Source organism: Heterocephalus glaber, unplaced genomic scaffold, assembly GCF_053883595.1.
Source record: "Heterocephalus glaber isolate CG9 unplaced genomic scaffold, H.glaber_assembly_v1.0 deba00001555, whole genome shotgun sequence".
Lineage (NCBI taxonomy): Eukaryota > Metazoa > Chordata > Mammalia > Rodentia > Bathyergidae > Heterocephalus > Heterocephalus glaber.
In genome coordinates, this window is record NW_028258346.1 from 11,793,517 (window position 1) to 11,807,925 (window position 14,409).

The 14,409-nt window shown below is 33.4% G+C and overlaps 1 protein-coding gene across 6 annotated transcripts in view; it reads right to left on the reverse strand.

Annotated features, from left to right (window-relative positions):
• Csmd3 (CUB and Sushi multiple domains 3) overlaps window positions 1-14,409 on the reverse strand; it is a 1,141,260-nt gene that overhangs the window by 971,317 nt on the left and 155,534 nt on the right. For all 6 annotated transcript variants that reach the window (XM_087190703.1, XM_087190702.1, XM_087190706.1 and 3 more), the window contains exon 3: window positions 10,650-10,762. In XM_087190703.1, the coding sequence (XP_087046829.1) occupies window positions 10,650-10,762 (113 nt within the window). The remainder of the gene's footprint in view (window positions 1-10,649; window positions 10,763-14,409) is intronic.

Below are 14,409 nucleotides of genomic sequence, written 5' to 3' on the forward strand. Positions count from 1 at the left end.
TCTTCCTGTGTATTAGCCATGAAATCATTTTTGTGGAAATGAAAAAAAAATACAGTTATTATATACCAAGTCAAAATGAGAAGACATTCCATTTCCTCAGAAATTAGTGCATCTAGGTTGTATTAATAAAAAAACATGTATTTGTATTTTTGAAGAAGTCATCGTGTCTAATATTTCCCTCCATTACAGTAACATCTAAAATGTCTCATGAAAGTCTCAGGTTTGGAGGTTGGGCCTGACTGAAAAGAGTGAATCACTTGGGGCATGGCCTGGAAGGGTGTATTCCTATCCTCCACTCTTCCCATCTCTCTCCTGCTTCCTGGCCACATGGCTTTAGCAGCTTTCCTCTGCCAGGCCCTTCCACCACGCCTTTTCTATCTCGGAGCCAGCAGACTATGGGACTGAACACATTGCAACCGTGAGCCACAATAACCCTTTCCTCCTTTAATTTGTAAATGTTAGGTATTTTGTCCAGTGATGGGAAGGGTGACTACTACAGTTTCCCAGAGTGTTTCCCAGAATATCAAATATGAGAACACATGGTAAGTAGTTTATAAATTAACAGTGTGTCGCTTTAAATGTCTTGATTTAATATTTTAGCATCTATTTATAGTGTATCGAGAATTTAAAGGAAAAGTAATTTGAAGTAATTTATGCATAACCCATGTCATTATTTAGCTTCCCATTCCTGGCCTAACATGAATATTTAGTAAACTTAATAAATGTATAAGAAGATGCACCTATCTAAATGAAGAGAAATTCACTATATGAGTGTCTTACATGATGTTAGAAAAGCCAGGAATATAAAGATTTCAGAAGAAGCAATTTCCAAGAAGAAAGAAGAAACAGAATGAAAATGGAAAGAGAAAAGAAAAAATGTAAACCAGTGCAAAGAATATCTAAAAGTATATCTTGACTTAGTATAGTTGTCTTAAATGTTTTATAAGTTCTTTGCTCTATTAGTCTGGTTTTCTAGCTGTATATATGACAATTAACTTTGTAAGGTCTTTTAAGAGAGGTGAATCTGATTCTGGAAAATTAAAAAGGGTGGAGAGAAGGAGAAAAGAAAAATAAAATGTGTTACATACACGCACCAATTCCTTACAGTGAATATAAACATTATATACTGAAAACCTGCACTAAAAGAGGTTTTAAAAAGAAACAGAAACAAAAATTTTATCTTAAACTTATGAAAGTATCCCATATTCTCACTTGAATTTGGTGCTAAAAATTGAAGGATTGTTGGTTATTTTATATTCTGATACTAAACATTTGCCCTGAACTGCTTTTGAGAACTCCTAAGGATCACAGTACTTATTTAAATTTCTCAGAAAATTAGAGTAACAATTTAAAATTGGATTTATTTTTCTTAATATTCTACTGTTACCATACATACAAAAAGTGAGACTATTTCAGATGGCAATAGAAATATTAACTGATTAAGATAAGTTCTTTAGTAGACATGTTATCAGAAAAAGTAAAGTAGGTATTAAATATTAAAGTGATAGTACATGATAATTAGAATTTCTTTAACACTGTGCTATCATTATTTGTCATTTTTTTTTAAACACAGAACATGTACAGTAACACTACATCACACGTCAAAGATTTTCCCTGGTCACACACTCTGTTTCATTTTATTTTCCAATTTCAGTTGGAAACTGGGTATCTCAATGATAATTTCTTTCCTTGAACAAGTAGAAATAGTACCATTTTGTACAAATTTGAAGCACACTTTCATGAGAAAATTTAGCTCATATGATAAACATATGTCAGGGTGTTTGTGAAAAATTGCTGCTGAAATGGTATTCGTTGTTTATTGGGAAAATTAAAGGTTTGAGTTCCTGAGATTGTTAGCATATTTTCCACTGTAAACAAAAATCATTGTCAGTTTCTCTCAAGTTAGCACAGTGAAATAATACAGGGTCATAATTAAAGAAATCTAGAGATGATTGAAATGTAATCTAATAGAGATTCAGGTAAGTCCTTAAATTAAATTAATAATGTGAAAGGTATGGAATTACACATAGATGAACCGCTTAAAAATTATGGAAAAATAAAGCGATCAAATTAGTGGAATGAGAATTCTCATTTACACTATAAAAAGGTTAGGTGCTATCCAATATAAATCAAAATATAACACCTGTTGCTTTCATATCCCAAACCTTTTTTCAAGTCATTGAATGAGAAAATGGTACAGATAAATAAGTAAACTCTGTCTTCTCATGTTAATCAACTCAGATCTGAAAAATTTCATTTGGTTAATTCCTCATATGAACACCTGTCCTTTTGGATTGCCTTGATCTCATTTCAAATTTCCTTTGTGTGACTAAGTTTAAGAATATCCTTTTGTTATATTCCCTTGTCCACAAGTCAACAAAATTTCCCTACTTAACAGTAATATTAATGATGAATTTGTTGTATTACAGTCTTTGTTCCCATACTCTTGGCCTTTCATCTTTTAGTGAAGTTTTAATTTATAACTTCCTCAAATTTCATATCAGAGGCAATAGGATGGCACACACACACACACACACACACACACACACATTCCTCCTTATAGACTGCAAATATGTAAATACTCATTTTCTTTTGCTTTTCAACATAAGAATCACTTTTTATTTATTATGTTAGCAGATTTTGGATTTTAATTAATCTAATCTATCAATCTCCTTATAATGATACACATTCCTTTTGGCTTTTATGTGTTAGAAAGTTTTCTTTTTTCTTGATCTCATAATGTTCCGCTGCATTTCTTCATGGATTATGGTTTCTTTTTTACATTTAATTATTTACAGCCATTTACAATCAATGTCATGGTAAATGTGTGGGGAAATCTACCCAAGCCCCACACACCATATGATCTAGTGCCTCCTAATAAAATAACAAAAATATTCCAGAAAGACACAAGGAGACACTGAGTTTAGTTATAAATGTGGACAGAGAAATCCTTCTGAAGGTATGCAGTAGTTTATTCCACACCATAGATAGATCAACAACACCCATAGTATAACAGTGGGAAAGAAGGAAAAAATGACATATATTATGCTCACAGTTCTCCAAATGTATATATAGAAAGCTATAGTTTATTAAGCACTTTTGAAATAATACCATTGCTGCTAAAATCTAGAAAACTTTAGATAATATCTATTTACCTGAAAGATTTTCCTATAACACCTAAAGGTACCTTTTATTTGGACTTTTATAAGATCATTGAAAATTGTGTAAGATATATCAAATGCAGGTGCTGTTATCAGGGAACGTAATACACATGTGTTTGGAAACAAGTTTCTATATTATAATGTCTCATGATTTCCAAATCTTTTATGCAGAGGTGCTGACACAATTTATTCAGTAACAACATAAAAATACTATCTCCTTTCAGGGAAATAGGTAGGTTTCCCTGCTCTCTGATGTATACCAGTCTCGTTCCCCACGCTCAGAGTCTCTCTTCCTTTTGGGGGGGCGGGGCATACCAGGGATCAAACTCAGGACCTCGCACTTGCGAGGCAGGCTCCCTGTTACTGAGCTAAATGCCCGGCCCAACACTTTCTTCTAACAATGTACTCTGTTGAGGGAGGCACTTCGCCCTCTGCTCATTATCTGGGATTTGAAGCTCCGGAAACTCATATTTCAATACTTCAGTCATTTCTGTTGCTCTAAGTAAAAAAGAAATTCCTTTGGGTTTGACTCAATATAGTTTTTTGGATCCTTCCCTGGAAAACACGCATGTGTATTCTGCCACGCAACTGTAGCGGAAAAAGCTCTAAAGTTTTACCTTCTTAACAATATGTGCATATACCTAATTATGAAGTCTACGCAAATGGGTCAGTGTTTTTGCTATTTCTTTGGTAGCATGGAGCAAATAATTGTATTTAATCAAAATGACTGAAAGAAACAGTCTGTTATAATTTGCCCAAACCTTTCAGTTTTAGGTATTATCTTTTCTAGCGACAATATCTGTGAAAGATGTTTGTTCTTTGACACGGGGCCTATAGAATTCTCAATAAAGTTCTTAAGACTTGTCTGTTCATTTACTGACAGGACTCTATTTATGTAACGCATGTTTCTCAATTAATTTCTACACAAGACTTGGCATTCTTCCACGCTGTCTTCTTGTCCAATGAACTGGAAACCTTCCCTGAGCTTTTGCTCTACCTCTTAAACATTTACCTTTGAGCTCAGAGCTGCAACTTTTGAGTAGACTGCTTCTTTCCACTTCTCTGAGGACTATGATTTTTATCACTAGGAGAACAGCCCACACATGGGTACATGTGGGAAAAGTAACACTTACAAACTGAAGATAAATGGCTCCATTACAGCATCATTATTCCAGGAAAACTTTTATCTAAGTTGAATGTCTATTCTCAGTTACACTCGAGTAAACTGTCCCATAGATTTTCTTATTTGAAAAATATTTTAGAAAAGACAAAACAAATAACAGGGTAGCAGTTTCCTTTTTCATAAATAGGAGTTGAAAAGGGCTACAGGACATGTCTAAACACTATAATATTTATGAACACATTATATTAATATTTATGATAGGACAAGAAAGATACTAGCTCACATACTGAATACTGTGTATAGGGAAGAAAGCATTTTAGATTTATTTTTCATGTATTTTGATTCCCCAGACATTTAGAATCAATCAGTAAGAATCAAATTTTATTTTACTGACTTACTACATTTTGGTAAAGGGGAAATAAAAATTCACAAATTAATTTCTAAACCAAGCTTGTAGTAAACTTGTTTTTTAAACTATGGACACTATCAATTATAACAACTATCAGAATGTAAGGGCTTCCTGTGAACATACCAAAATATCTTTGACATGGTATTAGAATTTTAAATGAATCAATTTCACTATCTACCTTCTAGCATTTATATCAAAATGAGAACTCTTAGCAGTTGACAGATATGACATATTTAACAATATACATAAAAGAATATTCAATGGGATTAAATGTGATTAAATACTAAATTTGATTTTTCTTTTCTGGAGAATAAAATCCTTGCACACAATCCTATCTTTGCCATATGAATCAAAAATATTAAACAGGCCATGTAACACTAAGGTCAGCAATTTTTTATTTTTAGCTTTTTTATCGTATGGACAATTTTGCATTTTTAAATTGCTTCATAAAGAAACTAGTATGTGAAAATAAAAGATTTTCAGCTAAGATAATTTCCTGAAATGTATAAATAACACTGATATATATATATGTAAATATATATATGTAAATATATATATATATATATCATGGATTTTAAAATTAAAAGGTCAATGTTTTCCCTAAACTATAATCATGTAGTGTAAATATCTGTATTACAAATTCTAAAAGACTAAATATAGCTCCTGTTTGCCTTTTAAAACACTCATGAGATTTTATCCTTTTAGAGTGGGTGGTATTTTGGATCTTTTCCTCACTACTAATCAAATGTTTAGATATTTTGTATGTCAGTTGAGTTTTAACTAGCATTTATTAAGCATTTGCATATCCAGGAATGCTTTTAAATGGGAGGGAGGCAGGCATACAAAATGAATAAAACATCATCTATCCCCATGTGGTTCTCATAGCTTATTTTGAGCAAAAAAAATTCACAATGGAAGAGCATAGTATTGTGAGGGTGTGGGCATACCTGAGCACATAGAAAAAGGGCTTTGGGCACTGAGCCCAATCCTGGATTCCATAATGGTTTCTGGAGTGATTGAGGCCTGCACAGCGTTTGGAAGGGGAAGTGTATGGGATGTATGTGTATAGGATATCTGGAGCAGAAGAAACAGACTGAGTTAAGTTTAGGCTTTGTAGGAAAGTATATGCACAAATTTAATACATGTTCAAATGACAGTTTTTATTAATTGATACTATGGCTGGGGACACAACTACAACTGGACAGAATTGTGAAGTTTGTATATACTACTCTGTGCTAAAATGAGATGTCTAAGATATTACCACTTAATGTCTAATAGCATTCACAGTACTGATAGTGCTAATCTAATGTAAATACATCAAAATGATTTAAATTTTTCTGAGTGTTTTGCAAATACATGAAAATCGATAAATTACATTAAATCTACACATTCATCATAACCCTATCTTATTTTCAGAGGATCGTTAGAGAATAGATTGATTTGTGTTATTCTCAAAGGGGAGTTTGATTGAACACTTGGAACTGCTTAAGAGAAAGAGAAGACATGTGGTTGGAAGGTCACATTGGAATTAGGATGATTCAGTAGTTAACTAGGTTGACTATATGGAATCTTAGGGACAAAAGATTTTCTTTTGACAAAAGTCAAAAGACAAGGTCTTTGCATATATGATGTTTCTGTTATTGTGTTTCCTGAAATACTGAACCTCATTTATTTTTAAAAGTATTTAAAGATGAATATCCATTAATTCTTTATGAGCCTAGTCTACCTTTATTGCTACAAACTAATACATATAATTTTATAACATAATCTTATCTTCCTGCAACTCAATTGTTTTGCCAGAAGTATAATTTACTTAATTCTGAGTTGTAAACTCTCTATTAAATTTCATGGGGCTGCAGTTTCAATTTTTAAAGCTTAGGAGTTGAAATGACCACTAAATTAAAAAAAAAAACACATTAAAGTTATTTTATGTTCTCAGGGCGAATCTTTTAATAAACATGTGTGAAAGAGACGTAAATGGAATAGTAAATAGTAAAATTATTTTTTATACATGAACTACTTTAAAAGGACAAAAATATACAGGCTACCTATAATGCAAGAATATATTTTATCTTCTATATTTAATGTTAATGAACATTATCAGTAATTATTTTAGCATTATATTTATTACTATATTATACTTGGTCAGAAACTTTTAAGTAAAAAATCTCCACAATGTATAACTGTAGGACATTTTAGTAAATTTTTATACTAAGATCAATGCTTTTTAAAATTGTTAATCATCATTGTTTTTCATATAATTTTCTAGGGTGGAAAACAAGTTATGTAAGGTCACTATGATTGGCACAAGAAAATAATTCAAGTGTTATGTATGTGCTAGTGTTATAACACAAATTTTGATGTTTCTAAATTAAATGTGGAAGTGATTTTAATAGCGCATTTGCTAAGAGTGAGGATTTAATGCATATATCTTAATTACTTAGTGATATGTATCATCAATCATGACCTAATTAGTATCTTGTATTTGAAATAATTTTCCAGACAGTATTCTTATTTATCTTATTTGTGCTTTTATCTATTGAATTTTTAATAGATATATCCTAAAATTATATATCATTGCAAATATAACTATTAAATACAGTCTACGATAATATATAATAATGTCTACATATGGATTCCTCAATATACTTGCTTTGTATTACCTTATTTCTATAATAAATCATTCTTTAGAGAGTAATAGTGTGTGTGTGTGTCTGTGTGTGTAGAGGTTGGCTTTTGAGTTTCAGGCTAAGATTTTATTCTCTTTGGCTTTGATAGTACTTCATCAGTAGATGTTGTATTAACTCCTGCTGAAACCTCTTATGTAGACTTGCATATAATGTAGGCCAACTGTTCTCCCCTCCTCCCATCTCTGGAACCTATGAATATGTTATGTTATAAAGGGAGTTTGCAGATGTAACTAAGTTTAAGGACTTTAAGATATGAAGATTAATGTTTATTATTTAGATGCACCCACACTATGAATATCTGTGAAAGTCCAGGAACTTCTCCACTTGATGTCAGAGATGTGTGGAGGAAGAAGGTAGTAGGTAGACAAATCCGAAGGGGAAATCAGACAGATTACATCTCCAGAGGACCGAGTGGACCAGTTGCTGGCTTGGAGATAAATGGACCGTGGACAAAGGAGAGAGACCTGTAAGAGCTACAGCTGCACTCTAGCTGACAGATAGCAAGTAAACAAGGATGTCAGTTCTCTATCCTCCAGCAACTATATTTTTTCAGCCACCAGAATAAACTTGGAAAGAGACCTTTTCCCAAAGGATTTTGATAGGAACTCAGCCCACTGAGATGCTTATTTCAACTTTGTGACCTTGAGCAGAGAATCCATCAGAGACAACTCGAAGGACTTTTCACTTACAAAGCTGTGAGATAACATATTTTGTGTTGTTTAAAACTGTGAAATTTTTGGTAATTTGTCACTGAAGCAACGGAAAACTAGGACACAGCGTAAAAGACACCTATCACGAATCAGTACGTGATGACCCTGAAGAATGTCAGCCAATCTCTCAGTACTGTTGGATGTCTAGTATCTCATACTTAGGGTTAGGACATCAAAAACATACACTGAAATCATTTATTCCCCAAGTCACTGCATTTCCTATATTTCTGTATGTTATGAAAGGAAAAAACTAACCTAAAATATCTTTATGTTTTGGTTACTAGAATACATATTTTTAATTAAAGAACTCTTACTGGGAATTATTGCATTATTAAATTCTTCAATATTACCAAAATTGCACTCAAAATTTGTGGTTCCTATAACAAATTAAGTTGGAAAAATTAAAAAAAGAACACTCAGCTATCATGGAAAAAGCTTAGAAGAATAATGATCATTATAATCACAATGAAAGAAAGCAAGTCTTTGACTTCATCTTCGCCTGCCAGGCAAAAGTCTGTTCAGAAATGTATTGGAATATAGTGTTCAAAACTTCTGTATATGATATTACTTAATAATATAAAATGGAGAAAATAATTTTACTCAGTTGTTTTGTAAAGGCTATTTTTCTGTAAGTAATATAGCCCTAGATGAAATAGTGTTTAGTTTTTTCTTCACCCAGATGCACAATAGTAAAATTTACATTGTAGTGTTTCTATTTTACGTATGATTTTCTTGTGTGCTTTTTTAACATGCTATAGTTTCAATTGCTTTGTGCTTTAGAAAGTAACCACCTAAGCCTTACAGATGTAGCTCAGTGGAGGGTGATTCCCTGGCATGTGCAAGGCCCTGGGTACAATCCTGGGCACCTCAAAAAGATGAATGAATAGAAAGAAAAGGGACCAACGATTCCTATTACTTTATTTGTGTCTCTACAACAGAATTACACCTGCTAAGATGCATTTTGACACCATAGTCCTGGAGAGATGAGTTCAACTTTAATATAATATTTCTATGTTTATAGGAGGAAGTCTTTCCTAAATTAAATAGAAATTTTATTGTTAAACAATGGAAACTAAATTTCAAAAGTGATACTTTCTATCTCAATATATTACTTTTTGCCATTAGAATTTAACATATGTAATAAAAAGAAAACGTATAGAATGTGCACATTTTAACACTGTCAGTAGAACCTGAATATCACTCCATTATGAAACACTATTTCAAAAGGAAAAGAGAAAAAAGTGAATAGAAGGAAAAAATTGAAACAAAGCTTTTGTTAATAGGGAGCAGAAGAAAAGTTGAAAGGAGTGGAGGGGATTGGGAATAAAGAAGGATCAAGATGCATCATGTACAGGTTCAAATTCCTTACGATTGTGATCACTATGAGTGTGTGTGGGAGGGCCAGGGGAAAGGGTAGAAGGGAATGGGATTAATATGAGAAAATGGAAAAATAAGAACAAAATCTTTGTAATAGGGAGGAATGGAGGGGTTGAAGGGAGGTCTGGGCAAGGGTGAAAAATAAGAACTGAGAGAGATTATGTAAAGGGCAAATTTCCATTGATGAATGTCATTATATTGTATACCTAAAATGTACCAATGATTAGAATGAATAATCGATAATGTAAAATAGGAAGAAAAGGTTCAAAACGGCAGGGGTAGTGGGAGGGGCAGGGGAAAGGAAAGAAGGAAAAGGAAAAATGATGAGAAATGGAAAAAATGGAAACAAAGTCTTTGTAAATAGGGAAGGGTGGAGGGGGTGAAGGGAGGGCTAGGAATGGTGAAAAAATAAGAACCAAGATGCATTATGTAAAGGTCCAATTCCCAATGAGAAATGTAATTGTGTTGTATACCTACAATGTACCAATAAAAGAATTTAATAAAAAAGTACCAATATAAACTGTAAGATGTACAAATCCTCACACTAAATGACAAAAACAAAGATCCTAAATGGCCTCCAATTAGTTCAAGTCAAGTTCTAATGCTATATAAATTTGTGCTAAATTTCCAGTAACAAAAGCAAAATTTCAGTTTTGTGAGCTTGTTAATTTCCCATTTGGTGGTTAAGAATCTGGGAATCTGTGCTACTAAACAGGATTTTTCAGGAATGCAGGACTTCTCTACATTTTCTTCTCTTGACTAACTTTCAAAGAGAGATTACCACTTTTTTGTTGTTGTTTTTTTCTGGTAGGGAGGCAAAGAGAAAAATAGAGTCTGTGTTGTCTGGATCACATTATCACTCAAGTCTAATCTCCTTTTACGATCACATTTCATTTCTTTCTGTTTTTCCAACAATTTCATGGTCTCACCTCCTCCGAAAAGTTGAGGGAAGGTTTTTCCCGTCTCGAGGTGTGGTGGCAATGAAAGGGGAAAGTTCACTCTCTCTAGCATTTTGTCCTACATAACTGATAAATTAGAAGGTGAGACTTATGCAACATTTGAGATAACCACGTGAATTTATCTCCTCATGTTGACTCTCCTCCCAATGACATATTTGGAGAATGCTGGTTTGACTACATTAAGTTGGAAAATCGTTCCAAGAGTATCACCATCACTTACCTTCATAATACACTTTAAACCCATGGGCACTCACAGCGAAGTCACTGGTCAGACGCAGCGAGAACACGGATTTGGTACTGGTCACGGGTGGTGGCAGATGGAAACCTGTTAACCTGAAAGCAAAATAGAATGAATTTTTAGTGCCACTGTCACTCTATCTAGTAAAGTTAAGGAGAAGTAAAGGTTATGTTATCACATTTCTAAGCTTTATGTAAATATATGTGACATTCCATCACTCATCAAAAGCAATTACCACGACTATATGTGTACATTAATTTAAATATATACATGTGCATTGCTATTTATGATGTCTGTCATATTTGTCATTCATCTGACAATCTGGGTAAATTGGAACTTTGGAAAATAAGAAGTCGTAAGATTATTTTTGAGCATATTTAATGCCATTAGTTTTAAAAACTGAGCACTTTGTCAAGTGAATTATTATTACGTCCTGATAAAGTACAGATATTTAGATAATTTAAGAATGACAAGATGTGACTTAAATAGAAATAGAATCTTGAAACAAAAATGACTACAAATGGGAAGTGATATTTTTTCTCAACTAAGTTCTATGAAATTGTAGACAATTACATATTGGTAAGCATTTTACCTATTAATGTAACAAATATTGTTTGACAGTGTGTTTATAATTTATTACTTATTTTGATTAAAAATATTGTAAAGGTTACAAGCTTGAATTATAGGAATGATGATTTAAAATTGGCACCTCTCTAGAGACAAAATATTAAGAAAAAGAAAAAATACATTCATGTGGTATTATCTTCCTAAAATCCAATAAAAAGCTAACATAAATTTTTAAATTGCCTTTTATATTTATTGCTTGGACATGCTTAACATTTTAATTATTGTTTTTACTTATTGGTGTGTATATAAGAATTGGATGCAATGAGATTATGTTATTTTTATTTACTTGCTATTGTTTAACTAATATTAAATATGTAAGAATCATTCATACTGAAATTTCTATTTTCAGGACTACTGCACAAGGATGAAAGAGAACCAGAAGCACATCTATGACATCACAGGTGAAGCCAAGGACCAAGTAGCTAACTCTGCCTTCGTGGAACGCCTTCGGAAGCACGGCTTAGAAGCGATCTATATGATCGAGCCCATCGACGAGTACTGCGTGCAGCAGCTGAAGGAGTTTGAGGGGAAAACTTTAGTGTCTGAAACCAAGGAGGGCTTGGAACTTCCAGAAGATGAAGAGGAGAAAAAGAAACAGGAAGAGAAAAAGACAAAGTTTGAAAACCTCTGCAAGATCATGAAAGACATCTTCGAGAAAAAGGTTAAAACGTGGTTGTGTCAAACGGATTGGTGACGTCCGTGTGCTGTATTGTCACAAGGACGTACGGCTGGACGGCGAACATGGAGAGAATCATGAAAGCCCAAGCCCTAAGAGACAACTCAACGATGGGTTACATGGCAGCAAAGAAGCACCTGGAGATCAACCCTGACCACTCCATCATTGAGACCTTGAGGCAAAAGGCAGAGGTTGACAAGAATGACAAATCTGAGAAGGATCTGGTCATCTTGCTGTATGAAACCACGCTCCTGCCCTCTGGCTTCAGTCTGGAGGACCCCCAGACAAGTGCCAACAGGATCTACTGGATGATCAAGCTGGGGCTCGGTATTGATGAGGATGACCCCACCGCTGATGAAACCACGGCTGCTGTCACTGAAGAGATGCCGCCCCTCGAAGGAGACAGTGACACTTCACGCATGGAAGAAGTTGACTAAGCTCTTCCAAAGAACGACTTGATGCTGCTCAGTACTTTACCTTCATTCCCGCTGATAATCTGTTTTCAGGGTTTTTTTGTTAACATTGTATGGCATGACAACTGCTTATGGGGAAGATAAGATTTCTTTCTTCTTTTAAGTAATGCTGTGATACATTAGGCACTAAAGCAGAGCTAGCAGTGCCTTTCACCTTGGTTCGCTCTAACAGGTTGACTTGTAACTTACTGTTAACTTCGTGAGGTCTAAGTGTGTAGTTACCAGGCCAGATTCCTTAGTAGACCAAATCTTCTGTCTGAAGTGTTGAGCTATCTTGGTGTTTAAAGGAATATTTGTTACAATAGCTTGAGTTTTCCTCTTGTAGGATCTACTTTTTAAAACTTTTCCCCTGTAGTTTCAATTCTGCATGTACTAGACTTCTAGAAATAAGTTAAACAACTTGATGGCAGAAACTCCATGGGGCTTGTTTTCCAAAGAAAAGTATTGTTTGGAGGAATAAACTAAACTTCCTCTGAATAATACAGTGCTGTTGGAAGGATAATTTGAAACAAGGCCTGTAAGTGGGGATGGAGTGCCCAGGCCACCTGCTCTAAGAGGTAACTAATACAGGTAACTTTAAAAAGAAAACAGAAAGAAATTACTATTTTCATTATTTCGCAGCAGTTCTCAAGTTTGTTTTTCTCAGATCTGCTTATACTCTAAAAAATTATTAAGAATATAAATAAATTGTATTGTATACCTAAAATGTACCAATAGAAAGATTTAAGGAAAAATGTATTACAGTAAAGGACACATTGCCCTTAAGCCCCCGCAAAATACTCTCCTCACTTTGAACAAAGTGTATCACTATTCTTTCCACTTTCCGAAACAGTTCTGGAAGTACTCTTTTGTGAGTGTCTTTATGAGCTGTGATAAAAAATTGTTGAATGAGGCTGCCACATGTCATCCCACTGAAAGGTGGGATCATAAAAACATTAAAGTGTGTCCAGTTATCCTGATCCACCTTATTCATTAGATCTGGCACTGTGCAACTTCTGGATTTTCCCTAAACTCAAAATGACACGTAAATGTTTTGAATTGATTCATAACATTAAGGCAGCTGCAACAGTGCAACTAAACACACTCACAAAAGTGGCAAGAATGATGGGCTAAGTGTATTGAATAGAGGAAGAGTACTATGAAGGGAATTAATGGCAATGTGTCATCTAATTTAATAAATTTTTAAAAATTTGGACAATTTCTTGTATTTTTAGATCACATCCTGTATCTTTAGAGTTCTTTTTCCTCCTTCACTCAGGTACAAAGTCTTTGTAAGTGATGGGGAAATTATGAGCCTGTGAGTTTTCAGGAGTCACCAGAAATTCAATTGTGTTGCGCTAGATTGAAGGAAGCTACATTTAACCTAACTTGAGTGGGAAGAAAGAATGAAAAATGCATGCAAGATGTGAAAGGGAGACAGCATCTCTACATCACATAGGTTAAGTTTTCACTACTTGCTTTGAACTGTGGTAAATTCCCTTTGCAAAACACAAGTACTAATTTCTCTTTCACAGCCAGATAATAGCTATTTTTTAAAAAAAGTATTGGCTCCAATTAGGATCATTTATGTTAAGGCTGTACTCCATGAACTGAGATAGTACTATTAAAAAGAGGGTAAATATTAAAAAGAATATAAATAAATTTTTGGACTGTATCATCAATATTAGCCTACTTAATTTAAAACAAAAATTGTGAAAAAGCTCAATTATTTCTCCATATTTAAATATCCAGAATAAACGTATGGAATTTTTAAATAAATAACAATTCTAGAAGAAATGACTACATTTCACAAAACTGAGAATTTCTTCATATATTTATATATATAAATTATAATAAAATTATAATTTTACATGTCTAATGTCTGACTCAAGAGACAGCATCTATATTCTGTTTATTTTTTTTCAGTATTTTTCAATGTATTAGTTGATGAATGTGAAGAACTTGAACTGACATAGATATGTAGTTA